General features: G+C 64.6%; 2 protein-coding genes across 3 annotated transcripts in view; one reads left to right on the top strand and one right to left on the bottom strand.

Annotated features, from left to right (window-relative positions):
- Window positions 1–11,184, top strand: part of LOC307065363 (maestro heat-like repeat family member 5) — a gene marked incomplete at both ends in the record, with an annotated part of 30,721 nt that extends 19,537 nt beyond the window's left edge. The window contains 13 exon segments of the mRNA XM_079722165.1: window positions 2,393–2,490; window positions 2,493–2,529; window positions 2,998–3,112; window positions 3,793–3,936; window positions 7,514–7,690; window positions 8,272–8,389; window positions 8,671–8,816; window positions 9,046–9,120; window positions 9,251–9,353; window positions 9,564–9,638; window positions 9,859–10,002; window positions 10,144–10,273; window positions 11,025–11,184. Of these exon segments, the coding sequence (XP_079578291.1) occupies window positions 2,393–2,490; window positions 2,493–2,529; window positions 2,998–3,112; window positions 3,793–3,936; window positions 7,514–7,690; window positions 8,272–8,389; window positions 8,671–8,816; window positions 9,046–9,120; window positions 9,251–9,353; window positions 9,564–9,638; window positions 9,859–10,002; window positions 10,144–10,273; window positions 11,025–11,184 (1,522 nt within the window).
- Window positions 11,185–12,554: 1,370 nt separating this feature from the next.
- PTP4A3 (protein tyrosine phosphatase 4A3) lies at window positions 12,555–19,222 on the bottom strand (the record flags this gene model as incomplete). Of its 2 annotated transcripts, XM_079722525.1 has the most annotated exons (5): window positions 12,555–13,189; window positions 14,913–14,987; window positions 15,622–15,752; window positions 16,978–17,070; window positions 19,118–19,222. In XM_079722525.1, the coding sequence occupies 5 exons, from the start codon at window positions 19,220–19,222 to the stop codon at window positions 13,072–13,074; spliced, it is 522 nt and encodes a 173-aa protein (XP_079578651.1). In that variant the 3' UTR covers window positions 12,555–13,071. The 2 variants fall into 2 exon arrangements, with proteins under 2 accessions (XP_079578651.1, XP_079578652.1); XM_079722526.1 differs by lacking the exon at window positions 14,913–14,987.
- Window positions 19,223–25,846: the final 6,624 nt, after the last annotated feature.

The raw sequence follows: 25,846 nt of genomic DNA, 5'->3' as shown, positions 1-25,846 counted from the left end.
GACCTCCTGATTCCTCGGACCCATGGGGGTTGTGACTTCCCAGGGGTTGAGCAGGGGTTCCTGAGCAGGAAGGGACGGACGGGAAGACTGGTGTTCTGCCCCAGTCTGGAGACCCCACGGCCCTGCTCGGACCTGCCTCCTTCCCTGGCCCCTGGCCTCAGCCTCAGCCCCCCCTTCCACTCCGTGCTCCCCGCAGCTCTTGGTCGAAAAGAGGAGAGAAAGGACTAACGGATTATTTATCATTTGGTCGATACTTGCTAAGGGTACTGTGTGTCCTGCTATTATTATTTAATGAATACGGATGGTGCTTGCTGTGTCACGGACCAAGCTCAGTCACCAGAGAGCTATCCCTGCACTCAGGAGCTCAGCCCCATGGAAATGCAGATGGGGTCAAGTGACAGCCCGGTGATGCATGACACACCCAGGAGAGTGCCCTGAAGGAGAGGCACAGCTTCTGCAAAGGATGACCTTGGGGGGCGCCCCCTGCATGTGGTTCCCTGAGGACCCGGCCTCTGAGCACAGACCTGAATGATGGTTAGAGCTCACTGGGTGGGGGAAGGAGGGCAGAGGGCCTTCCAGGCAGGGGGACCCCAAAGAGGAAGGGACAGGAAGGAGGTGACCCCACGGCTCAGCCCCAGAGCAGTGGGGAGCCACAGGGGGCCCCGTGCCGCGGACATGGCAGTATCCGGTCGGCACTGGGGCTGCGTACAAAGATGAGGAGACAGAGCCGCCTCCTGCAGCTCACGTCAGATGGGGGGACACCAGGAGGAAAGGAAAGGACCGCGCCCATTCCCTCATCCCCCCGGGGACAACAGCGGTCCGTGTCCCGTGGCACTGATGCACCGGAAGCCCTAGCTCTGTGCGAACCCCGCAGGCTCCCTGCACCTCTGCAGCCTGCCCTCCAGCCCTCCCTCATCTTCAAAGTCGCTCTGCCCCAGGCATCCCTGGGGGGAGGCTGAAGGAGAGCACGGCTTCACCCCAGGAGGAAGGGTGGGGAGTCCTGCATGGCCGGGCTGGGACCCGAGGGCCTCCGTCTTCTGTCAGTCAAGGAGCTGCATGGATTTCAGGCAACAAGGGTCCCTGTGCGTTGCCCGGGGTCCTGGGCTGGGGGTGGTCTTAGGCTTTAGGGCCCCACAAGTGATGCTGTTCACCCCAAGAGTCAGCAAGGGAGTCCCCAGAACGCCCAAATCAGCCAAACGCCATCTTTCCAGAAGCCCTGCTGTGGTGCAGGGACACAGCGACCGTGAGAGGCGATGCCCAACGTGCCCCAGGACCAGAAGCTTCCGAGAGTCATCACAGAGCAGACAAAATGCCAGTGTGCCCAGAGTCACCTTCTCCTGAAACCGGCATCACTCTGGCTGAGACCAGTGACCTGGAAAACGCAGCCTCTTTTTAGTGGCACGGCTTGGGGGCGAGATGACAAGCCAGCTGACATTTGAGTCGGCCCCACTGGAGACTTTCACGGAGTGGCATTTCATCCCTTCACATTCGGTTTTGCGAATCTGATCAGAGTTGTGCCTGGTCCAAGCTGACAGCCTCACTCTGGGGGCGCTCACACGTCCAGGTGACGCCACCAGGCGCAGGGTGGCTAGGCAGGGAGACGGGCCACCGAGCTATTCCCGGGCCCTCCACCCGTGCACAGCCTGCAGGGCCCGGGGCAGCCCAGAGCCCGTGGCTCGACACCACTGTGCAGGTCTGGAGCCCGCGGCCTAGCCACGCTTCGCTTCTGCGGCCCCTGGCCAGGCTGTGTGACCCGGACGGGGCACAGGCAGCGTGGTCCCTGACCCACACCTCGTCCCGCCGCGCTCCGGGTCCGGCTCTCTTTCTTGAGTCCACGCGAGCACGCGGCCGGTGGACCTGGTTTCCCCGCGTCCTCAGGAGCTGCAGATGGACCCTCCTCCGGGCCCCCGTGACACACACACCCCCGCTGTCCTCCTCCCCTGCCGGGACCCTCGGCATGCTCAGCTCCACGTTTAAACGGCAGGGTCCATCGAGACTCCGCTGGGACCCCCTCCACCCTGCAACTGGGGAAACCACCTGTCCCCGGTGTCTCCTAGCTCTCTCTCTCCAGCCCTGTCCCCTCAGCCCCAGCCCTGGAAAGCCAGCTGTGGGCACCTCACACTGACCACGTGCCAAAACTGTCTCGAGCTTCCTCCTGGACCCGCCCCTCCCAGGAGGCCCCCTCCAGTCTCCTGCTGCGCCACCGGGCCCGCACCCATCCTGCGCCCCAACATCTCTGTTGAAGGAGGCTGGGAACGAGCTGCCCCCGGGAGGCCCCAGTGCTGCCGGGCCCTGAGTGCAGACGGGAACCACAAGGCACCTTTCCACCTGCGGCGGCTGGGCACCCTCCCCACGGGCGAGGCTGGCTGGGGACCCCTCTGCTCTGCCGCAGCACGTCGCTGGGTGCACTGAAGAGCCTGCTGTCCACCACCGGGCACCGGCAGGACTTCGCCCACCTGGAGCTGCAGGGAGCCTGGGACCTCTTCGCCACCACCACACCGACCCGCAGGGCGTGGGCCTCCTCGCCAGGTGGGGGCGGGGCTGGGCCAGGGGAAGGGGACTGCCCGGGTCGCCCCTGCCCAGAAGGCTAGGCTGTGGACTGCCGTACCTCCAGGGCCTGCCTGCGAGCACAGCCCCACGGACTCACGCGTGTGCACGCAGGGCATGGAAAGCACTGGCGCCCCACCCCCGTCTCGCGCGCACACCCTGGAAGCCTAGGATGCAGGCGTCTTCCCCCGGCCCCTTCCGCGGCCTGAGGCCTCCTAGGGGACAAGGGCCAAGTCTGCTCCCCTGTCCATCCCATGTTCAGCCCGGGCCTGGCAGCCAGTGGGCGGCCAGTGGGCGCAAAGGGAGCAGGAAACGGTCGAAGAGAGATGTGCCCACCCAGGCTCAGCAACACCTCTGGCCGCCTGGCGCCTGGGTTGGGTTGTGTGGGGAGGGGGACACGGGGCTGTGTCCACAAGCCCAGGCCCTGCCCTGCCCTTCGCCTGTGCCCAGGGCCATGGTGCAGAACTGCTGCGAGCAAGTGAAGGCGCTGATCGCCCAGCTGCTACCCAACCTGCGGAGCCAGGCGGAGTGGGGGAGGAAGGCAGCCATCATCATCCTCACGGGGGCCTGGGTGCAGCGAGGGGAGCCCCTCAGAGACAGCCTGAGCCCCCTCGTCCGGCTGCCTCAGCCGCCGCCAGAACCACACCAGGACCTCACCTGCCCAACAAACCCCTCACACCCCTCCTTCCCGCTTCCAGCTCCTTGGGGCCCGCGGTCGGGGGCTTCTGGCTGGGTCCGCACCTCCCAGGCCCCCCTCAGCCTGCAGCCTGGGGGGACTGTCTTTCACCCACCCCCTCCCTGATGACTTGAGGTCCCACCTCTGGGACCGTGAAGCCCAAAGGGCAGTGAAAGAGTAGAAAGAGACCCCAATCAAAGCCTGGTGCTTCTCCCCACCCGACCCCACCCCGCTAGAGGAATGTCTGGGCCTCCCTCCACGGGGCTTTGTCCCCAAGTGCCCCACGAGCCAGGCTGTTGATGTATGTTGCTCCCAGCCTCGCTGTGTGACCTCAGACAAGGACCTTTCCCACTCTGGGCCTCAGTCTCCCCAGCTATACATTGAAGGATTGAACCAGCTTGGAGGTGGGTTTCAAATACTCATTAACCAAGATACCCGGAGGAAGCAGGTCAGGCCCCCTCCCCAAACTGCCTGCCAGGCCCTGGTCCTACAGGCCTGCTCCCAGACACAGATGAGGGCCCCTAGGAGAGGATGCCAGGACTGACCCGCCTGCCCCGGGGGCCACCCAGTTCCTCTACAGCCCTGCCCCCCTGGAGGTGCTCCCCAAACAGGCCGCCCTGACCATGCTGGCCCGAAGCCTCAGGGACCCCAGCCCTGAGGTCCGCGTGCTGAGCCTGCAGGGCCTGGGAAACATCCTCTTCCACCCAGAGAAGGTAAGAGGGTGCGGGGAGCCGTGGCTGGAGCGACCCCCCGAGCGGCCGGGTGTGCGGCGTGCAGACAAGGCCCACTGGGTTGGAGTCCCGGCTCTAGGGACACAAAATCACCTCTGGGGCTCGGTTTCCTCACTTGCAGAATGGCGCTGGTGATGGCCTCTTGGCAGGGCCGCAGGAGGGGTGCAGCGTCTACTCACAAAGGACGCTGTCTCCACCACGCCCGGGGATAGGCGGACGCTCCTGCAGACCTCCAGGCACCTAGACGGAGCCCACCAGGTGGCACCCCAAGGCTGGCCCGCAGACAGGAGCCTCCCCTGAGAATCTTATGGGCGGGTACCCCCGGTCATTGCAGACTCAGCTTCACTCCCTCCCGATTCCACCCATCACTGTGCAACCCACATCCCACAATGAATGAACAGCTGGTGCATTGCCAAAGAGGCAGAAGGGAAGGTCCTCAATGCTGCCTTTGGGGGATCTGGCCGTTCCATCTACAGCCCCCAGCTCATCCACCTACCTACCCACTCATCCATTCATAAAGTCAGCCATTCATCCCTCCATCCATCCATCCCTCCATCCACACACTCATCCATCCACCCACCCACTTGCTCCTTGGGTCCTTCATTGATGAGTCATTCTTTTATTATTTCTTTCATTCATTCATTTCACTCAATCAGTTATTCACATTTGCTTTGTCACTCATTCATTCATTCAGTCAGTGGTCAGCCATCCAGACACCTGTCCCCAGGTGTTCTCCCAGACAGGCCATCAGTAGGAAGTGTCCACGTGCTTCCTCTCTACCCCGCACGGAGTGTGGACCTGCAGGAACAGAGAAGACAGAGCAGAGGCGCTACCAGACCAGGACGGCCAGGGCTAGGGAAGGTGGATGGTTCCCAAGGTGGGGTGCAGCCACAGGAGGGCTGGGGGAAACCACACACCCTGAGCCCCCCAGCCAAGGAGACCTGCTTCTGTGGGGACACGTTGAACTGGGCAGGGATGGAGCGGGCCCCAGGGCTGAGGCCAGAGAGGCACCCTCTGCTGGGGCCCATGAGGACAAATGGCCCCGCAGGACTGTCCACTTCTGTCTACCGTCAAACACAAATCGCACTAACTGGGTGCCGGTGTGTGCACTGGGAGACCGGAGGGTAGCTACATGCAAAAGACCCAAACCGACCGCTTACACACGGTAGAAGCGCATTTCTCTCCCGCCGCTGTGGCTGTCCTGCTCTGCACTCCCCAGCGGAGCAGGCTCCTCGTTTGCTGTGCTCCATTCTGGGTGCTGCCCTCCTCTGCAGGGCCTGGGCGGCCACTACCAGGCCCACTCCAGCCAGCAGGCACACCCTGCCCCTTCAGGCACGACCTGCAAGTTGATCACTCACTTCTGCTCCCGTGGTCACGTGAGGAGGCCAGGGAAGTCCATCCCTGCCTCAAAGGGGTCCTCTTACCAGGGAACAAGGGGCCAGCTCAGCAGGCAGAAGGAGGGCCCCCTCCACCAATCCCACTGCTCACCTCGGGGGAGGGGATACAGACAACTAGGCTAAAAACTACTTGACAGTCATGGGACAATCACATTGAAAATCTGGATGCTGTTTTCAGGACTGGCGCCCAGCCATTTTTGTCCTTGTTAGAAATTATATTTTGCTTTTAGAAGATGCTACCAATGTAATGCCTACATATTAATGAAATAATTCAACTGAAAACGCTGCAAGTGTAGCCATCGAAGGCAGGCAGACACGCTCCAGTTAGCATCCCTCCCACCCACAGCTGACCTGAAACCATTCCCGTCCAGGTCACCTGTGACCTCCCCGCAGTAGACCTGTCAGCACATGTGACTGGGTGACCTTTCCGTCCACTTGGCCCCAGGACCCCTCCCTCACTTGGTTTTCCTCCCACGTCGAAGGTGGTGCCTTGTCATCTTCACTGGTTCTTCCTCCTGTTCTTAGACCCCTTCCCGCCGTTCTCCTTGGTCTACACTTGCTCCCTTGGTGGTCTCCTCCAATCTTTACATACCACCTATAGGCCAATTGCTCCCAAACCTGTATCCCAAACGCGGACCTGAACTCCAGCCTCGACCCTCAAACTGCTTGGATTCTAGCAGCATCTCAAACTCAACCTGTGCACAACGGACCCCTCACCCCAAACAGGCTCCTCCTGCAGCCCCCATCTCAGGTGACAGGGGCTCCACCCATCCAGTTGCTCCAGCCCCAAACAGTAAGGTCGTTCAGCCGATCAACAAACACCCAGGCGTGCTCCTGCCTCAGGGCCTTTGCACTTGCTGCTCCTTCTGCTGGAAAACTCTTCCAGCACCTCTTTGTAAGAATTTGCTCAGCTGTCACCTTCTCAGTAACAAATGTTCTGATCCTACTTAAAACTTTAGGGACTTCCCTGGTGGTCCATTGGTTAAGAATCTGCTTTTCAATACACGGGGCACGGCTTCAATCTCTGGTCGGGGATCTAAGATCTCACATGCTGTGCAGCCAATCAATCGATCAATCAATCAATGAATAAATAAATAAATAAAATAATTTTTTAAAAACCTTCATAACCACCACCTCTGCTGGTACCTCCACCCCAGTCGGTCCCCCCACTGCCCTACTGTATCATACCACTCGTCACTGACTGACACACACCATGTTGTGTGTTTAACTTTGGGTCCTTCCCGTTAGAATCCATTCTGCCTGTCCAGTCCACTGCCAGACCTGGGTCCCAGCACCCTGGCGGCACCCAGCTGGTGCTCAGAAAGTGTTTGTCACGGAAATGAATTTAATACTGTAAAACTAAACACAGCTTAGGAAGCCAATAAAGTTGCCTAAAACTTGCTTAAAAGTTGTAAAATCAGCCTAGTTTGCACAAGTCATTGATAAGGGGCTTGATGGTGGGAAACATCCATTTGCTGACATGTCACTTTCTGACATGTACATCCAGACAATTCAGGAGCACACTGCACCCAAGAGGAGCAGAAAGAATTGGCTGGAAATGAGCTTAGTTTTTTCTTTTAAAGTAATGTAAAAATGGGAAATGGTCATTGCAACATAGAAGGTCTGGAGCCACCACTGGTGCACCCAGCTCCCCATGATGTGATTCGCCAGCGACCTCAGTGTGTGGGCACACACTGAGGTCTCCTCCAGCCCCTCAGGCCCTCTCTGACCCATGGGGAGGCCAGGAATGGGGGTAAAGGCAGGGTGGGGCGGAGGAAGGGAAGGGTGGTCTCCAGGACTTGGTGGGGACCCTCTGGCCAGCACGGGGCCGGACAGGAAGGACCTGGGAGCCAACTAGCACGGGGCTAATGCTCCCCTAACCCCAGGAGGACCCCCAGTGGCTCAGAGAGGAGAAGCCTGTACGCAGTCTGTCCACAGCTCCCAGTGGACAGACCAGGGCTCGGAGCTCATTTCCCTCATGGGCAGAGCCAGGACGGGATCCAGCAGGGTGCGGGGGCAGTGCAGGTGCCCAGGCCTGGATGGGGGTCTGGGAAGGGGAGAGTCTGAGTTGGTTCTGGGTCTACGTGGCAGGGCTGGGGTGCGGGGGGTGTGCAGAGGCAGGGGTCCCAGCACCCTCGGCCCACCGGCCCCACCTCCCCCAGGGACGCCTGCCCCGTGGACTGCTGGTGCCCTTCCTCGACGGCTTCTTCCACAGCAGCGAGCCGGCGGTGGTGCGCGTCACGGGCACCGTGTCGGACGAGCTGCACCGCCTGGGCGCACACAGCACGGAGGCCCAGAGCCTTGGCATCGCCATCAGCGCCCGCTCCTTCTCCAGCGACGTGAGTGCGCCCAGGGAGGGGCGAGTGCCCCCATCTCGTGCCCCTCCTGTGCCTCCCCGCTCCCTTCCTCGAAGGCGGGGAGGACCCCAGGCCACGGTCCAGCTGGGGCAGGGAGGTGGAGGTCCAGGGCAGCTCCCTGGGTGTGCACCGGCGCAGGTGGACCAGCCGGGAGGCCACCAGGTGGCGCTCGCCCTTCTCCATGGGGCTGAACTAGCGCCGACATCCAGTCTCTCCAACCCCACCTGTCCTCACCTTCCTGACCTGTCAGCACGTTTGCAATGGCAGATTTTCCTTCACTGGGAAATCAGAGAGATGATCCCCGCCCCCCACCAGCTGCATTCATGACACTCGGGTTGTCAGGATGTGATTGTGAGCACGAGAGAGAAACGATTTCAGGTCCTTGAGGATGGCCTGTCACCCTCCCCACGAGCCCTGAGGGCGAAGGCAGAGCCCTGTCCCTGAGAGCCCCGAGCCCAGGTGAAAGGGTCCCGCTGAGGGGACTGAGCCCCATCCCCACCACGGAGTGGAGGGTCAGGAGCCCCAGGCAGGTTTGTCTCTGGCCCTGAGCCTCTGCCTTGCAGGAGCGGGATGGAATCCAGGCAGCGGCCACGGCACTGTTCGGGGAGCTGGTGGCGTCAATGACAGGCAGAAAGCTAAGTGGCCTGAGAACCCAGGTGCACCAGAGCATCCGTCGTCACGGTCAGTGCCTCCCGATGGGCCTTTGCCTTGGCGGGGCTGGGGACCCACGGGTGGCAGGGGGCTGGGGGCTGGGGGTCTGCAGATGGCAGGGGGTGCTCCCTGGGGCAGCAGGTTTGGCCCCCTCCTTGGTTTCCCTGCCCCTCCCCATGTGCACACACGTACACTCTCACACGTGCACTCACACACACGTGCAAACACGTGGCCATGCCGTCTGTGGTCAGGACACTGTCTGTCCTGCTCACTGCTGTGTCCCCAGTGCCTGGCCTGTAGTCGGGGCTCAGGTTGTTCACTGAACTGGCTGAGATATGGGCTGAGCCCTACTGTGTGCCAGCCCGTGCCCCACGCCAGGCCACTAAGACGCAGCTCAGCCTTCCTGGAGCTCCCAGCGGCCGGGGGGATGGACAACAAGCGGCCAGTTTCCAAGCCAGTGGGGGCTGAGTGCTGCCTTCGGTCGAGCGGGGCCTGGTGCCGTGGCCAGGGAGGTGGGTGGGCTGAGCGCAGCCACACAGGCAGTGGGAAGGAGCCCAGGAGCCCAGGAGGGGCCGCGCCCGCGCTGCGGCTTCCTCAGACCCTACCCCAGCCCGGGCCCTCCCCTGTGGTCCCCACAGCAGGCCAAGCTCGCCTTCCACCGCGGCTCAGTGCTGCTCTGACGGCAGCTGCAGCACACCCTCTCCTGCATGCTGGCCTGGGAGGCGAGCCTCGGCGCCCGCCACTTCCTCTGGAGCTGCCTGGTTTGGGGCCGCAGCGGGGGACGGGAGGGGAGGGGTGCCAGGAGCCGGGCTCCCCCGGGCTAGGGCTCCGGTCCGTGCTCTGTGCGGGCCCAGCCCTCTGGCCCCAGCGAGTGACAGGCGTGCTCCCCAGATGAGCCACAGCCAGGAGGGGCTCAGCATCCACTTGGCACAGGCCCTCAGCTACCTGCACAGCCGCCGTAGTCACATCAAGACCTGGGCAGCGCTCTTCATGGGTGAGCAGGGGCCGGGCTTGGGGACCCCCGGGCCTGCCCCACCTGAGCACCCTGAGCCTCACCCGCCCACCCGGCGCCTGCCACGCCACTGCAGCTGGAGCTCGAGGGCCACTGGCAAGAGGAAAGGTGACGAGGGGGGGAGGCCTCGGAGGGTCAGGAGCGGGTCCGAGCCCCCTTCCACCGGCCAGCATACTCCTGGTTGTCACACAAGTTATACCATCGGCCACCACCCCCAGGCCGTGTCCCGGATGGTCAAGGACATGGACACGAAGCCGCTGTTCTGCAGTAAGTGGCCCCAACCCGTCCACACCCACACCCGTGTCACAGGGGTGGACCCCCAAACACGCGGGGCTGAGAGGGGATGGGGGTGGGGAAGGGGAGGTGGGGTCTGGGTGCCAACCTGCCCCCCCGCACCCCAGGTGGGAATGAGGGCGCTGCCCTGTCAGGGCGGGGCTGTGGGCAGACGGGACCGCAGGGGGCACCTCTCGTCCCTCCTCTCCTGGAGCTTTTGAGGATCTTAAGAATGACCCAGAGCCCGGCATCCAAGAACTTGCCACCAGGCAGCCCTCCTTCCTTCAGCAGATGCAGCCGGACCGCGCTGACCTCCAGCCGACCTCCCTCACCTTCCTCCTCACCCACCCCCAGCCCCGTGCCCACCGTGTCAGGCAGCCCTGCCCTGTCCACACAGAGCTTGGTTGCATAACATTTTTCCACTTGAAAGAAAGATCTAGATTCAACAAAGATGCGTCACACCTGTACGCTCCCTGCCCACCATTCCGTGGGTCCCCAGGGGAACCAGGCAAGCCCCAGGAGACACTGGCAGGCCTGGGGGAGGCCAGGGAGACCGTGTCCCCCAGAGACAAACTGGGAAATCTGTGCAGCACCCTGCAAATGACAACCCCTCCCCTCATGGAGATCAGGTGGGCTCCCCTTGGCCAGAGCCCGAGCCATGGCCTGCCAGTGTCCTGGGCACCGGGAGGGCACTCCCAGGGCAGCCTTGGCCCTCGGGGCTCACTGCTGAGTGGAGACGTTCACCAAGGCACCCCGACGGCATTCAGTTTGTCTCCAGCTTAGAGCTCCGTAGTCATGGGGGGTGCTGACAGTGGGCAAGAGGCCCCTTGGCTGGTCTCCCTCAGCCCAGGGGACTCAAGGTCTCCCTCCACCCCCATCTCTAGCCTCCTGAATCCAGTCAGGGCTGGCACCCGGGGTTGGCAGCAGAACAAGCCTGGCCCAGAGTCAGACCTTCCTGGTGGGCCCGACCCATCCTGGATGAGCTGTGTGGCCTGAGGCGAGGGTTGCAGCTCTCTGAGCCTCACCTGTCCCATCTGTAAAATGGGTAATAAGACCTTCCTCCAAGACCCCTTGGAGGGCTGAGTCTAGAAGGGGTCCCCCGACTCCCAGGGAGCCCCTGGAGACCCACCTGACCTTCAGGAGGTCCTTCCCCTCCCAGCCTTGGTTTTTCCACTTGTGCAATGGGCAGGTGGGCCCTTTCCCTGCCTGTGAGACCCTCCCTTGCCGGAGTCCTCCCTAGGGCCTCCCCCCAGGGTGTCTCTCTCGGGACCCCGGCCGGCCGCCCTCCAACAGGAGGTCCAGCCCAGCCCAGCCTGCCCCCTGCCTTTCCCAACCCCCCCCGGCCCCCATGCCCTCCCTGACCCTCCCCACTCCGCCCAGGCAGAGCTTCCACCCGCAGCGCCTTGCCCACATCCCCAGCCTCGGCACCTCCACAAGCCCACCCCTCGAGGGCCTACCAAACAAGGCCCCCTGCCCCTCGTCAGCCCCTCCTGAGGCTGGGCACCCCCCTACCCGGGTCACCACCCCCCTTAGACTGTGAGCCCCTCGGGGCAGGGATGGGGCTGCACAGGGCTGGCACCCAGGAGACCCCAAAACCTGGATGGTGGGTTGAAAAAATACAGCAACTTCATGGACACGCCCCAGATTCACCTGTGTTCTTGGGTGTGTTTGGGGAAAGGAGGAAGTAACTCTCGGTAGAGCTGGCGGCCCCTCTCCACCTGGGAGCCCCGTCTCCCGGTCTGTGCATCTCTGAACAGGGAACCTGAGGAGGAGCTCCGGGTGGGTTTGCCTTTTCACGACTCTCCATCTTGTCCACGGACCTCCGCGGGTGCCCCCCACCTCTCCTCCGCTGCAACCCCCTGCCTGGGGGGGAGGGGTGCACTCCTTCAGGACCAAGAGGCCTGAGGGGGAGGGTCCCCTCGGTCCAGCTGGTGGGTGGGAGTGCCATCTCTCCTGAAATGGGGGGACTTCCCTGGTTTCACCCAGCACTTGCCCCCTGGCCACCTCCGGGCAGTGGGCAGGCAGGCCTCCCACACGTCCCTCCACCCGGCCCCAGTTCACCCTCCCTCTGGGAAGTCTGGTTTAGTAAAAGCTTAGAGCTGGGTGGGCCTGGACCCAACAGGTTCCTGGAGCCGACGGTGACCAGGCAAGCCCCCAGGGGAACTGAGACAGGAGAAGTCTGAAGTGGAGGGGGCCCAGTCCTTGCCAGCAGGGCAGGGGGCTCTAGGCCCGGGCTCACGGGAGGTGCCCCATTAACCGTACCAGCAGCAACAGTTCACTGCCAGGCCGGCCAAGGCAGACGAGGGGCGGGGAGACAGGGCCTGTGACCTGGTGGGTGGGCCACCCTCCCACCTGGGGAAGGTGCAGCCCACCCGACCCAGGGAGGGGCCGGCCCCCAGCTCTGCGAGAGCCGAGAGCTGCACTCGGCGGGGCTGGGAGCAGGGCAACCCATGCCCCCAGGCGGACCCTGCCCCTCCCCCCACACTCTGACCTATCATGGCAGGCCCAGTGGGCCACCATCACCCGCTCCCTGCTCTGGGCCTCTAAGGACACCTGGTGGGGGCAGGGCAGCCACCCCACTGGACACAAGCCCCGAGAAATTACCAAGTGACCCACCCTGTCCTGCACAGGAGCAAGCCGGTGACCCGGCCCTGAAACAGCACCATGGCAACTGGGCGGAGCCCGCTCAGGCCACAGCCCTTGCTCTGTTCTATCTCGGATGGCCCCTGCCCCTAAGCCAGGGAGCGCAGGGACCCGGCGTGGACGCCAGGGGGCGCGCCAGCACAGCCGGCCAGAGGTGCTGCCGGCCCGTCCTGCTCAGGGGCCTCCCGGGGCCCCGCCTGCCCACTCAAGGCCGCCGGGCCCCCCACCCCACTCTCCAAGCACACACACACAGCCCCAGGGTCCGGGTTTATTGCCTTTGAGTGTCCAGAACATCTGACCGCCCCAGACCAAATAATTTAAGGTGCCAAGAACAGGTCAGGGTGAGGGGCTGCAAAGGAGGGGCTGGGCCCAGTGGTTACAAGATACACGAGCCCCAACCAAACGGGCCACAGAGGAGCGCTGCCCAGCGGCAGGGCACCGGCAGGAGAGCCAGGCACGCGGGCTGAGGGGGAGATGAGGGGAAGTTAAGCCTCCGAGGGACACGAGGAGCCGAGGGCGCACACGGAGACACACAGGGCACAGAGGAAGAGACAGAGACGCGAGGCACGGAGACAAAGGAAGGACGGACCAGACAGTGGTGCGAGCACACACACACAGACACACCTGCACGCGCGTGTGGACAGAGACGCAGGGGGGCGGTGACAGGAGACAGCAAAGGGCGCGTGGGGCGGGCCGGACCGCTGGTGGCGGGTGTGCCGAGGCGTCTGGAGAGAAGGGAGATGGAGCCCCGCGGAGCCCGAGGCCAGGGCGCCAAGGTCCTGAGCTACATTACACAGCACTTGGTCTTGTGCGCGTGGGGGTCCTTGAACCGCAGTCTCTGCTTAGGCCGGTATTTTTCCAGGTAGGTAAGCTGTTTGCTGTTGATGGCTCCACGCCGCTTCCTGGGCAGACGGAACAGGGGTAGGGATCAGGCAGGACCAGGGCTCGGCCGCCTGCCCTGCCCCAGGGCCTCGAGGCACCAGAGTCCGGTGGGGCTGGAGCGGGTCCTCGTACGCAGCAGAGCCCGTCCCACCTCTAGGCCTTTGCCCGGGCTGCTCCTGCTGCCAGAAACACCCTTCCCCCATCACCTGCAGTCACCGCTGCTGGCCTTCGACTCACCTGGCTATCACCTCCTCCAGGCTGGCTCCCTGACCCCCACCCCCAAGGTCCCCATGTCTACCTGGGACCCCAGAGGCCGCAGGGGTGGAGCCTGGGCATCCCGGCTGGCTGGGAGGGGGCGTAGAGGAGGGGGGAGGTGGACCTCAGGTGCCCAGGTGTGAGGGCACCTAGGGCTGCCCACCGGGTGCTTCTGGAGGCCATCTGTCCCCACCCGCCCGTGACCTCAGACATGGCCACAGACTTGCTCTGGCCAAGGAAACGTGAGCGGGGGAGGAGCAAGCCTGTGCTTCTCTGAGTCACGGGGTTGGGCCCAGCCCCCAGTCACGGGCCTCGGGCCTCAAGCTGGGGAACCACTAACGAGGTGGGTGCGGGAAGGGCTCTGGTGAAGGCCCGGCCCTCGCCCTGGTGCCCCTTGGATCTGCACCAAGGCCCAGAGCTGCACACAGGCTCACGGGGAGAAAGAGCGTGTGCCTGTGTGTGCGAGTGTGCGCACATGTATGAAGGAGTGCCGGGCTCCCGAGGAGGCCTGAGCTCCCACGGGCACACGCAGGCCTGGCCGCCTGGCTGGTAAACAAGGCTGCCTCTGGGAGAAAGGTGGCTGTGCCCTGGGAGCCGCCACTGGGGAAGCAGCACAAGAACACACACAGGCACAGAGCGTGTGCGTGTCTCTCTCTCACACACACACACACACACGCACGCATGCACGCACACGGCGGCTGGGCTGGGGATGGGCTCGGGCCCAGTGCAGGCCCAGGTCCTCTGCCATCCACCCCACTGTCCCTGCTGACACCCCAAGACCCTGCACCACCAGGGCTCTTTTCCCGGGAGCAGTGGTAGAGACAGGAGCCCCCACCCGAGGAGGGGGAGTGGGGAGACCCCGTGGGGGCTGAGAAGCTGGGCAGAGGCCCCAGGGGCCAGGGCTTTGGAAAGGCAGCTCTGAAAGGCCGCCAGGTGTCAGTCGTTCCTAGGGTGTTAGGGAAGGTGGGCAGGTGCCACAGGAGGTTCCTTCCACAGAGGGGCTGGGCTGGATGGCTTCTGGGGGTCCTTCCTCTCCCAGGTAAGGGGAATGACAGCCCACATCAGGAGTGCTGGAGGCTTCAGGAGTTGTTTGCCCCGACTCCCTCCGTGGGCCTGCTCGCTACTCAACGCAGCCCAGCCTGTCCTGACCGCCCTGCGCCCCAGGCTGAGGGAGCCGCGGGCCACGGACGTGGGACCAGCCAGGCCCTCGCTGTAGCCTCTCCTCACTCATACCTCCCAGCCAGGGGAGGAGGCTACACTCAGGGACCAGTCCTCAGTCAGGGCCAGGAGGCCTGAGCGGTGACTTGGTACCACAACAGGAGGCTGCACTGGGCCGGGGGATGCCTCAGAGGACACCCCGGGGCCAGGGGTCAGGAGTGCCCACTGGCAGGGCACTGGGCCCCTGCAGGGTGGGGAGCACAGGATAAGGGCCCCCTCAGCCCGGACCCCTGAGCACTCGCCACCGCCCTCCCCCCCCCGGCCACTCACTGTCGGATGAACTGGATGGCGTCCTCGTACTTCATCCCGCTCTCGATGAGGGCCAGAGCCACGAGGACCGGAGCCCTAGAGCGGACGGCAGAACGGGATCATCCGGGCCTCTATTCTCAACCCCCCCCGACAGGCCGCCTACTGAAGACACAGAGCAAGGCCTTCCCCCTTGGGGCCTGAGCGCTGCCCAGACTCCCCCAGTGCCCTGCCCTCCCCTGTGGAGGGCACAGGCTCCCCCCGACCCTGCTGTGTGACCTCAGGTGAGCCAGGCAACCTCTCTGTGCCTCAGGCTCCTTGTGTGTAAATATGTTGGTGGGAGGGTTGAAGGAGGGAGAGTAAAGCGCTGGGCTTAGGTCTGGTTGTGGATAAGACACTGACTCTTGGCTATCAACCCCACTCAGCCAGTCCCTCTGCAAACAGGGATCCCACCGCCTGGGTCCTTCAGTGAAACCCAGGCTATTTGCTGGGAGCGGGGCCTTTGTGCCTGGAGAGGGGCGGAGCTGGCAGCTCCTTCCTGCTCAAGTGCACAGTCCCAACCAGAGCACGAGGGAGCAGGATCAGACTTCGGGAAGGACTTCCTCCCGGCCCAGGTCTGGGAACTTCCAAGGAAGGAGGTCATGTGTGATGTGGGCTCAGCACCCACATGCGAGAGTGAGCCAGGCCACAGGGTCCCCAAGTTCAAGCCAGCTGCCCTGCCCCGCCAGCTCACCGTCCCAGGCCGGCCACACAGTGCACAGCCACGCAGCTGCCGGGGTCGTCACAGAACTTGGTCTTCAGCAGGCTCAGCCAGTCCTCCACCACTCTGCCGGGGGGAGGCGCCCCGTCGTCAAACGGCCAGTCCTGCAGAAGGAAGCAGCCCGTGAGGGCCCTCCGCACCGGAAGGCGGGAAGAGGGGCACAGGCCGGCCTGCCCACGGGCTCTCTGGGAAGCACAGAGGATGTCGGGAGCCCACGAGGTGAGGGTCAGGGCACAGGGCCGGGGAGCGCCCCCCCGCGAGGCTCCTCCTCATCCTCTCCGCCCCCTCAGCTGCCCTCTCCTCCAGGAAGCCTCCCCGGAACACCCTGCTCTTTGCTTTGAGCAGTCCCGGGAGCCGTACTCCCAATCCCATCAGCCCACACTGCGATTCTGGGGTCAAAGCCTGACCCTCACCCAGCCTGAGAAGTTCTGGGTCAGGAGGCCCAAGGGGTCTGGCCCACAGACGTGGTGACACGTGCCTGTCTGTGTCCCCAGCCCCCAGCACAGCTGCACAGAGCAGGCCGGGCCCAGTGAGGATGGAAGCACTTAAGTCCCAGTGGAGCAGACTTAGTGCCGCTGAGTGCATCCACATGTGCCCACCAAGGCTAGGCCCCCGGGTCATCTAATCCTGTTGACGGACTCCAGATTCAAAAACCCCTGGAGGAAACCGGTCTGCCTGGCTGCTGTAAGTCTAACTCAAATCCTTCCTGCTGCAGTGAGAGGGGTGGGAAAGGCTGTGGACTCCCTGTGCTACAGGCCGCTTTACAGCGTTCACCTGGTGCCTTTCAAGCACCCACGCTCTACAGGTGAGGAAACCGGGGTCACTCAGCGGGGAAGGGGCCGAGGCGGGACTCAGGCAGGCCCGTCTGACCCCGAGGCTCCAACCCTTCCACCACTCTCACCACGGTCGCCTGGCTCGGCATCCTCCCCAGAGGGCTGGCCCCAGGGCTCTGGTGGAGGCACCAGGAAACCCGTGGCCCATCCCACAGGGCCTGCCACCTAGACACCGGTCCCCAGCACCGGGGACCAAGGAAACGGCCCCCAGGGTCCCTCCCCACGGCCTCGGTAGAGCCTCCCCAGGGGCCCGCCGGGTGCCCCCAGCCCACCCTCCCGGAGGCACCCGCTGCCCGGCGACAGGGCCCTGAACGCTAGGCAGGGAGAGAGAGATGCACCCCTGAGGCAGCCCAGACCCTTAGAGATAAGGCCTGGGCACGAACACAGCGAGGGGGGCACAGCAAGGGGCATGCAGAGAGGCCACGCGTGCCTGCTTCCCAGTGAGGGGCCCCAGCCACCTCCAGCCCCCACCCCGCGCGCAGCACGCAGCCCTCACCACGACTGTGATGCCATCCTTCTCCAGCGGGGCCTTGTCGTAGGTCACTTCGCACACACGCACCACGGTGGTGGCCCCATACTTCTTCAGGTCCTGGCAGGGGGAGGAAGGCAGGGCTGAGCCGGGACTGCGGGGCTCAGGGCTGGGGACCCCCTGACCAGGCCATGCCCCCCCTTGACCAGACAGAAAGGCTGATGCCCAGCGTGAATCACCAGTGGCTCACTGACTTTCAGGCTCAGTGACTTGCCGAGGGTGGGAGAGTCTTTCCTGATGCTCCTGGGGCAACTGTCCCTGGGCCCACCCAGCAGCAGGGAGGGTGTCCCCACCGACCCGCCTTGCCATCGTGGCTACTCAGCCGGGAGCCAGCTTCCTAGCACTACCTCCCTCCTCTCGGGTGCTCAGGACCCCAGATCACATCAGCAATTTCCAGGCAAAGGTCCTGGGTCCCCAGGCAGGGATAGGACACCACCAGCCCACACATGAGCCCCTGCATGGTCCCTGCTCTGGGCAGCCCTCCCAGCCAGGGTTGCAGGGACAAGTCCAGTCAAGAGGCATAGCCAGACCCCAAACAGGGGCTTTCAGAGTCTCGGCGGGGCAGGCCTCGGGGCGGGGAGGGCAGGCACCTGCCCAGATGGCACCCAAGGAGGGAGCCAGGCCCTGCACACCAACGGGGAAGCCCCGGGCTGCCAGGGAGAAGGTCAAGGCAGTTCACAGCCAGGCATAGGGATATTTATACGCTGGGGTGGAGGGCTCCACTCCATGGGGTCCACGTGCCGGGGCTGCACCCACCCCGACCTGCTCCCAGCAGCTATTTTAGGAGCAGTGAGGAATCAGCTGCTGGACCTTGCTCATCACGCGACGGGGACACGGACACAGTGAGGGCAGCACAGAGCCATCCTGAGAATGCGGGGAGCAGGGTGCGGTGGGGCCGGGCTCTGAGGCCAAAGGGGCACCTCAGGTCCCTCTGTGCCTGCAGCCGAGGGTGCTTCCACCCAGCCCAGGGCTGGGCCCTGACCCTCATCACAGACTGAGCGCTGCCCCCGGTCACGCACTGAGCCCTGACCCCGGTCACACTCTAAGCCTTGACCCTGGTCACACACTGAGCCCTGCCCCTAGTGACAGACTGAGCTCTGACCCTGGTCCCACACTGAGTACTGATCCTGGTCACACTCAGCCCCGACCCTCATCACAGGCTATACAGGGGGACAGCCCTCCCCTCCAGGGTCCCAGCTCAATGTCCAGGGTCCAGGTCCCCCAACGGCAGCATGCCCACTGCCTCTCTCTATGGAGTTGCTGAAGTCCTCTCGTGCCCAGGCCCCTGTTCAACCATGACAAGCGCTCAAGGGAGCTTATCTCATGTTGCAGAGGGACTGGCTGGAGGTCTGAGGCCACAAATGGCCCTGCACACAGCCACAGGCTCTGCAAACAGCAAGGAGCACTACAGAGGCCAGTCTCCTGCAGGGGCCAGGTGGAGAGCTGCAGGCTCTGCAGAAACATCTGGCCCCATCTGCTGCGGCCGTGAGCAGCACACACCTCAACCTGCTGGCTCCCAGGGCACAGGAGTCACTCTCTCCCGTGGCCGCCTCGGACTCCCGCCCAGCCCCTCCTCACACAGATATCTGTGGCCTGAAGCCCCCAGCCGGCCTGTTCCAACCCAAGGACTCCCCGACCGCCGGTGGGCTTCCTGCGGCCTGGGCTGGCCATGCAGCTGGCCTTCGTGCCCTGCGACCGCCTGTGTCCAGGCCGCTTAAGCAGCCAGTCCTCACCTGGGGGACCCTCCCTCCTCCTTCGCTCAGCCTCTGCACAGAGGCCAAACGGCCAGCAAAGGCTCGGGGCCGCGCCGGCCGCAGGTGGCGTCCTGAGGAGGCGACGCCCGCTTCTCCTACCTCGGAACCTGCCTCTGTTCGTGCAGCGTGGACTCCCGCTGCCCACCCTGCAGGCCCCAGCGGGCCCAGCGGATCCCCCAGCAGCCCTCACACCAGCTCTGCAGGAAGGACACCCTCGGATGCCCCCCGGGGACCCTGTAACCAGGCTGGCAGCTCCGCTCCCAAGCACAGTCCCTGGGCCGACAGCTTTGCGTCTCAGTCTGCGGCCCTTGGGGGGGCCCCTGGCCGCACGGCCGGGCGTGCTGGACACTCACCGCGATGAAGCTGCTGAGGGTGGCGTTGGTGGGGTTGTGCGTGATGAGGAAGCGCATGTTCTTGTAGCTGACCTCCACGGGGGCCGGCCGGTTCATCCGCGCCATGGCTGCACCGCGAAGGCGGGGCGGCGCCCGGGACGCAGGTGGGAGAAGGCCCCAGCAGCCCCCCCAGAACCCAAAGAGAACGAGATCCCTGTGCTTGTCCAAGAGAGAGAAAATGCTTCTTTAAAAACCTGCCCCCCACACCGCGCACAAATATTGTGCAAATACTTGGGAGGGGGGAGGATGCTGCCCGGATTAACGGGTGGATAATTAAAAAAGAAAACCCAACTCTTTAAAAAACGAAAGGAACAAAAGATTCCCCCGGAAGTAAAATGGACAAGTCCAAGCTCCTGCCTCTGGGAGCTGGATAATTACAAGGGGGCAAAAGCAAAAATAACGACAACCAAAAACAGTCAGCAAAGAAAACTTTAAAAAGCCCAAAGTGAGTCCGGCCGCTGCAGCCGTGGCCAGCGCTGTCCTGTCGCTGGGGACGCCCCGTCTGCATCCGTGGACAGGTCGACGGCCGCCTTCACTCAAAGGCCCCAAACCCCCAAGGACCAAAGGAAGAATGAACTCGAACTGAACCAACGGGGCGGCCTTGGGGTGGGTGCAGGCGGCTGTGACACGGGGTCTCCGTCACGTTACCCCATCGGGGTACGGCGAGTCCTGGAAGGGGGCAGGGGGCTCAGGCGGCAGATCCGGCCCCGGGCCGGACGGCGGGGGCCATGGGCAGGCGAGGGCAATGGTGAGGGCCGGAGGCGCGGGGTCTCAGCAGCAGGCACGGCGGCGATGCTGGCCGCAGCAGCACTCAGAGTGGCCCTCTGAGGCCCTCTCCATAAATCCCGGGCTGGTCAGCGGCAGGCAGCGTCTGGGGAGGAGGGGAGAAAAAGAAATGAAAAGGAAAGGGGTCCCCGGGCGCCCCCCCTCCCGGGAGGGGTCCCGGCCGGTGCTTCTCCCAGGCCCTGTTGCAAGGCCACGCTGAGCGAGCCACCCTCCCTGGGCCTTGGTTTCCCCATCTGGGAGCACAAGGAAGGACGGCTCCTGCTAGGGCTGAGCCAGGGCCCTGAGGTGACAGGACAGCCACCAGGACAGGGCAGAGAGGGACGGAGGGAGGGAAACACCCCTCCCCCGGGAGCGTGCTGAACCCCGACTCACGGATTTCAGGGCAGTCTGTGGTAACGGACGCCCAGCCCCCATCCCCTGAGCCCGGGCACCGCAGGATGCCCACCCCCGCCCCGGGACAGTCACCCCCTCCTCTGAAGAACGCCGGCCTCTGTGGCATTTCCAAGCCCACACTGCTCTGGGCCAGCCGGTCCTCCGGGAAAGGGGCTCAGGCGCGGAGGCCAAGGCGCCAGAGCACAGTGGGGTGAGGGTGTGGCAGCCTCAGTCACAGCCATGCACCACCTTACGCATCTCTCAAGGGCTCCCCAGGGAAACCTCCGGCTCTGGTCAGCCTCTGCCCTGGGCCACCGTTCACCACTCGCCCACAGGGCTGGCCACGCACCGGAGGTAAACAAGCGGCTCTGCCCTCCAGTAGCTCGGAGAAGAAGCGGGGACAGACCACAGGCCCCAAAGGGCCAGGGCCGGCCACCAGGTGCCAAGATGGTAACAGTGCAGGTGGCCAGGAGCAGGGTCCCGCTGTGACAGGGCCTCAAGGAGGGACGCTGCTGGGACACAGAGACAGCCATCAAGCACCTCATGCCTGTCTCTCACTCTCCAGGCCCCAAAGGGCCAGGGCCAGGGGCCCCAGCAGGAGCACCCAGCCAGCCTCACTCCCACCCGCACAGACGGGCTGGGAGGACTTGGGCACGTCACCGGCCTCAGCTTCCCCATCCGTACAGTGAGGGGCCAAACGAGATGCTGCCAAGGTCCCTCCGGCACAACCCAGTGGTCACCAGACCCCCCTGGCCACGGGGCTTGGCCCAATCCCACCTGCTCACCCGGCAGGTCCTCCATCCCCCACGGCAGACAACTCTTACCTCTGCCCCGCCCAGCACCCCCTTCCCCAGCTGCCCACCAGGCCGGCTGGGCCCCTGGAGCCTCAACCTGGGTGCAGACAGGAACCCGCAGCTGGGACCCGGACGCGGTGGAGGGCCTCCAGCGCTGTTCCCAGGCTCACACTCTGCCCCGTGCCTTGTCTAGGAGGGTTACGCGGGCGTCCCCGGGGGGGAAGGGATCCCGCACCATCCCAGAGCGAGCTTCAACTCCCAGAGCAGGCAAGGAAAGAGCCAGCCACGGGCGCCCTGAGCAGCACACAAACACCTGCCCCTCCTGGGGCTGCGGGCTGTTCCTGTGTGCGTGTGTGTTTACCAGAAAGAAAGGAGGGCAAAGGCCCAAGGAAGCCACAGGACTACAGGCCTCTCCAAGGGCCTGACCTGCCACCTCACTGCCCATAGCTGCTGGACACCTGGGGAGACCCCGGGGGCAAGGGCACATGGCCTGGCTCTTCTGCCAGTGTCCCTGGACGGCCCTCAGAGCTGAGGGCCAGAGCCACCCCACACTGCTGCCCATGTGAGCCTCAAGGGTCACCTGTTGGCAGGGGTCAGGGGTCAGACTGGCTGGGGTCAGGGGGCCCGGCCCTAGCTAGAATGGGGTCAGGGTCTGGGCCGAGGTTGGACCAAGATCACTGCCCAGGCCGGGTCAGGGTCTAGCCACACACCCCACTTGTCTCCTCGATGTCTAGGGCCCACACCCCCAGGTGAGAACAAAGCAGTGAAAGCCCCCTTTCCTGCCCCAGGCAGCCAGGCCTGTGGCTCAACCAGGCCTGTGGCTCAACCAGGCCTGTGGCCTCCCCACAGGGAGGGGCCCTCCCTCCTAACCACACCTCCTCGGTGAGGTCACTGAGCAGGCCCCCAGGCAGGGCTGACCCAAGTCCACCAGCCACTGCTCCTGGTCGCCACCCCCCATGATGCGGGAGCCCTTCTGGGAGCCCAAGGCCCCTCCCTCTGGCCTTCCTACCACCGGCCCCACGTCACTGCTGGGCTGGGACCCCAGCGGCCTCCACCCGGGCCGGCTCTGAGCCCTCTGCTATGTCCAGAACAGTCTTCCTTTCCAGACCCGTTAGGGGAGGCCCCAGCCCGGTCCCTGTTTGCAGATGAACAAACCAGCCAGGGAGAGCTGGAGGGCCTTCTCTGGGCCCTGACCAAGCCAGGCCCCGGGAAGTGCTCCCCGCGGGAGTTCTCAATCTCAAGTCCAGGAGGCTCATCCCCAGTGGCACAGCTGGTTGAGAAGCTGGAGTTTGCAGAGGGCTTCAGAGAGCGCCAGCCTCTCTGCACCCGGGACCCTGTATGATATGGGGGGAGGCTGGAGGACCACGGCTCAGTGGGGTCCCAGGAGAGCTAAGGAGGGGAGCATGGGAGCACCGTGGGCGGGGCTGGGACCAGGGGGCTCGGGTGGCGCCGTGGGCGCGAGCATCCTGTCCCGCGGTACTCGGAGCAGCAGGGCGGGGGTGACGGGCGTGGGAGGCTGGTTCCGAGGGATACGGCCCCCTCCCCGGGGCGGGGCTGGGGTCCTCCCGGCACGCCCCCCGCCCTTGCGCGCCCCGGCTCACCGGCGCGCAGGCGTCCCGCCTCCACCGCCTCCAATTCGCGCGAGGCCGGGCAGGGCCGGGACGCGGTGGCTGAGACCCAGTTCGCGGGGCGCGCCGGCCTCCCCACGGATGCTCCGCGGCCAGGCTGCCGGGGGCTATTTATAGCGCCCGGGCATCACGTGGGCGGCGTGGCCGGTGACCGGCGAGCGACCCGGCTTGTAGTGGCTCCCACACCTGCCGCCTAAATATAACCACGACCCGGCCCGCGCGCAGGGGCAAACAAAGGGGCGGCGGGAGGGCCGAGCCGGGAGAGGAAACGCCGTGGAGGAAGGGGAAGCGCAAGGGCGGGGGCGCTGTTCGCGCACCCCGCCTTCCTCCCGCCGTGCTCCGGCGCCCTGCTGAAGCCTCTGGGGCTCCCCATGGCCTTCCTTCTCCAAGGAAGGATTCGCTCTGCGGAGAGGGGGCGGCGCCAGGTCGTGAGGAGCTCAGCGTGGAGCCAGGCTCCTGGCGGGGACCGCAGCACAAGCCAAGGCCCAGAGGGCGAGCTCCCTACGTTGCAAATGGGAAGGAGGGTGCCTGTGGCCCAGGTGGGTTCCCGAGGGTGACACCCACAGGATGGTGGCCGACCATCTGGTCTGGCCCTGAAGCCCTCCTGCTCAGAGCCCTGCCCAGCTCTCCAGCCTCAAACCCGGGGACCCCTCCACTGTGTGCCCCCTTCGTGGCCCAGGCAGCTCCTGCCAGAGGCTACGTCCCCCACTGAATCCTCACCACACCCGTGGGCGGGATGCCCCCGGTCCCCCTCCCCCCCCCCCATGCAGGTGAGGAAACCGAAGCACCCGGACACACAGGGAGTGGTCTCCACATCCCGCTCATCCTCCAATGCTCAGTGCAGACGCCCCCTCCCCACAAGACCCTCTGTGATGGGAAGCCCTCCCTGGGTCTGGGCCTGCCCCCACCAGCAGGGTCCTGGCTTCACCTCCTGGAAGCACCATGTCAGGAACACAAGTGCTCCCCAGCCTGTGAGCCCCGAGAGTGCAGCCTGGCGCCGCAGTCAACCCTGTACCTGCCCCGGCCCACACGGAGGCCCTCGGAAGGGGGTGGAGCAGGGTGGGGAGAGCCCCCAGCACACAGGGTCCCCAGAGGCCTTGCCTCGCTGGGAACCCGGCTCTGAGCCCAGCTCCCAGACAGCCAGCCTGGCCCCTGCAATCATCGGTCAGCACCGCAGGGGCGGGGTGGGAGGAACTGGCCAGGGGCCCGGCCCAGAGCACGGCCCCCTCCCAGGCTCTCCCCACACACATACCCAGAGAGTGTCAGCCATGCCGGGACCCGCACTCTTCCCACCCTTAGCCGGGCAAGCAGGCAGAGGACGTGAGGATAGGACAGCTGTGTACAGGACAGAAAGGCCCGCCGGAGCCCCCTCCCAGCCAAGCCAGGTGGCCTGCCCACCGGCTCACAGCAAGGGCTCCTCCACCCAGAACCAAGGTGGGCTCGGGCCAGGACTCCCAGTGCAGTGCTCTTGGGTCCCCACTTCCAGCAGCCTCTTCCTAAAGGCCAGCTTTGGGCACGCAGGGCATTCTCCCACCTTGACCACTTTCTGAAGAGGCTGTCCCCTCAGACACCATGCTGGACACTGCGTCCCATGAACAAGACACGTCAGCCACACTGTATTAATAAAACAGCAGCTCAGAGGGGTCGAGGGACTTGCCCAAGGAAACAGAAGAACCAAAGCTGGGCTGAGTTTTGCTGGGCCCCAGAGACCCTGCTCGTCCTGACCCTGGCCCTCTGGGAGAGAGGAGCCCTGGGCAAGCTGCTTCTACCACCCCACATTGCATCCTCATCCGTACAAGGTGAAAGGTCCCATCAAGCTCTGTGACACTGCACGCAGGACCCAGAGCCCACCATGCTGCTGAGGCCGCAAACCTGGGCCCCGGCACCCCTGTCCACCCTTGCCTGGGGCACCCGCTCTGGCCAGGCCTGGGGGGCACCTGCTGCAGCTGGCACAGTCCCAAGCCCTTCAGAGAAGTCTATTTTTATCAAGGCAGGAGCCGTTCCTGGAACCCTCCCAGATGAGCCCAAGTCCACACGCTGCTCGGGGGCCGGGAGGGGAGACCCCACAGGCCAAGTCCACGCTGATCCCCCAGGAAACCTTCCCAGAACCCTCCTGCCTCTGGACCCGTGGCACGGAGGGTCCAGCCCCCATGGTTGACCAAGCTCCACCGCCTCCCCTCCCACCCTCCCCCCACACACCCCCCACACCGCCCCCCCCACACCGCCCCCCCCGCCCCGCCTTCCTGTAGCCACATGCCCTTCAGAGCAGAGAGTCCTGGCCCCAGGGTAGGTGTGTCCTGAAGGAGGGGCTCAGAGGCTGTCGACTCCACCCACCTCCAGCACAGGGCCTGGCACCAGGAGGGCTCCCCACTTGTTGTGGAAGGAACAAGTGACCCAACGTTCTGGGCACAGGTCCAGATCCGGGAACCATCCAGAACCCATCACAGGATCCCAGCCCCTGAAGTCCAGAGGAAACTCAAAGGTCACTACGCCATCTGATCGCCAGCCTGCACACCTCCGGTGACAGGGTGCTCACTGCTCCTGGGCAGCACCTTCCACCCTCGGGCAGCTCCCCAAGTTATGAATTCCTCCCTATAGGGCCTCCTCAGTGCCCCCTGCTGGGATGGGGACCAGCGGCAGGAAAGTTTTGGGGCAGAATAAGCCAGCACAGCAGGCACTGTGAAGGGCAGACCTGGAGGATCAGGTGGTCAGGGAAGGCTTCCTGGAGGAGCTGGCCAGCGAGGGGAACAGGCATGCTCCCCGTGTCTGGAACCTCATCATCAGGGCTTGACCAGCTGCCCTGACTCCCTGTGTAGCCCGGGGCCAACGCCTGCTCTCTCTGGGGCTTGAGGCCTCCTTTATAAACGGTGACACTGCCAGGAAGGGAAGGCACCTTCCGATGGGGCCCGCTCCAAGCCGGTCATGGGGCGCCCAGGCTGTGACCTGGAAGCAGAGCTGTTGGGAGCAGGCTTGAGTTTCCACCCGGGGAAGGCACCTGTTCTACCCTCCAGGATCCGGAGATGGGGAAGAGGGCGGCGAACGCACTCCCCGGAGCTCCACCACTGCCCCTGGGCGCTGCATGGGCCGCCCTCACTACACCGTGGCTTTCA

This window comes from Hyperoodon ampullatus (assembly GCF_949752795.1).
Source record: "Hyperoodon ampullatus genome assembly, chromosome: 17".
Taxonomy (NCBI): Eukaryota; Metazoa; Chordata; class Mammalia; order Artiodactyla; family Ziphiidae; genus Hyperoodon; species Hyperoodon ampullatus.
This window is presented reverse-complemented; position numbering and strand designations above follow the sequence as displayed.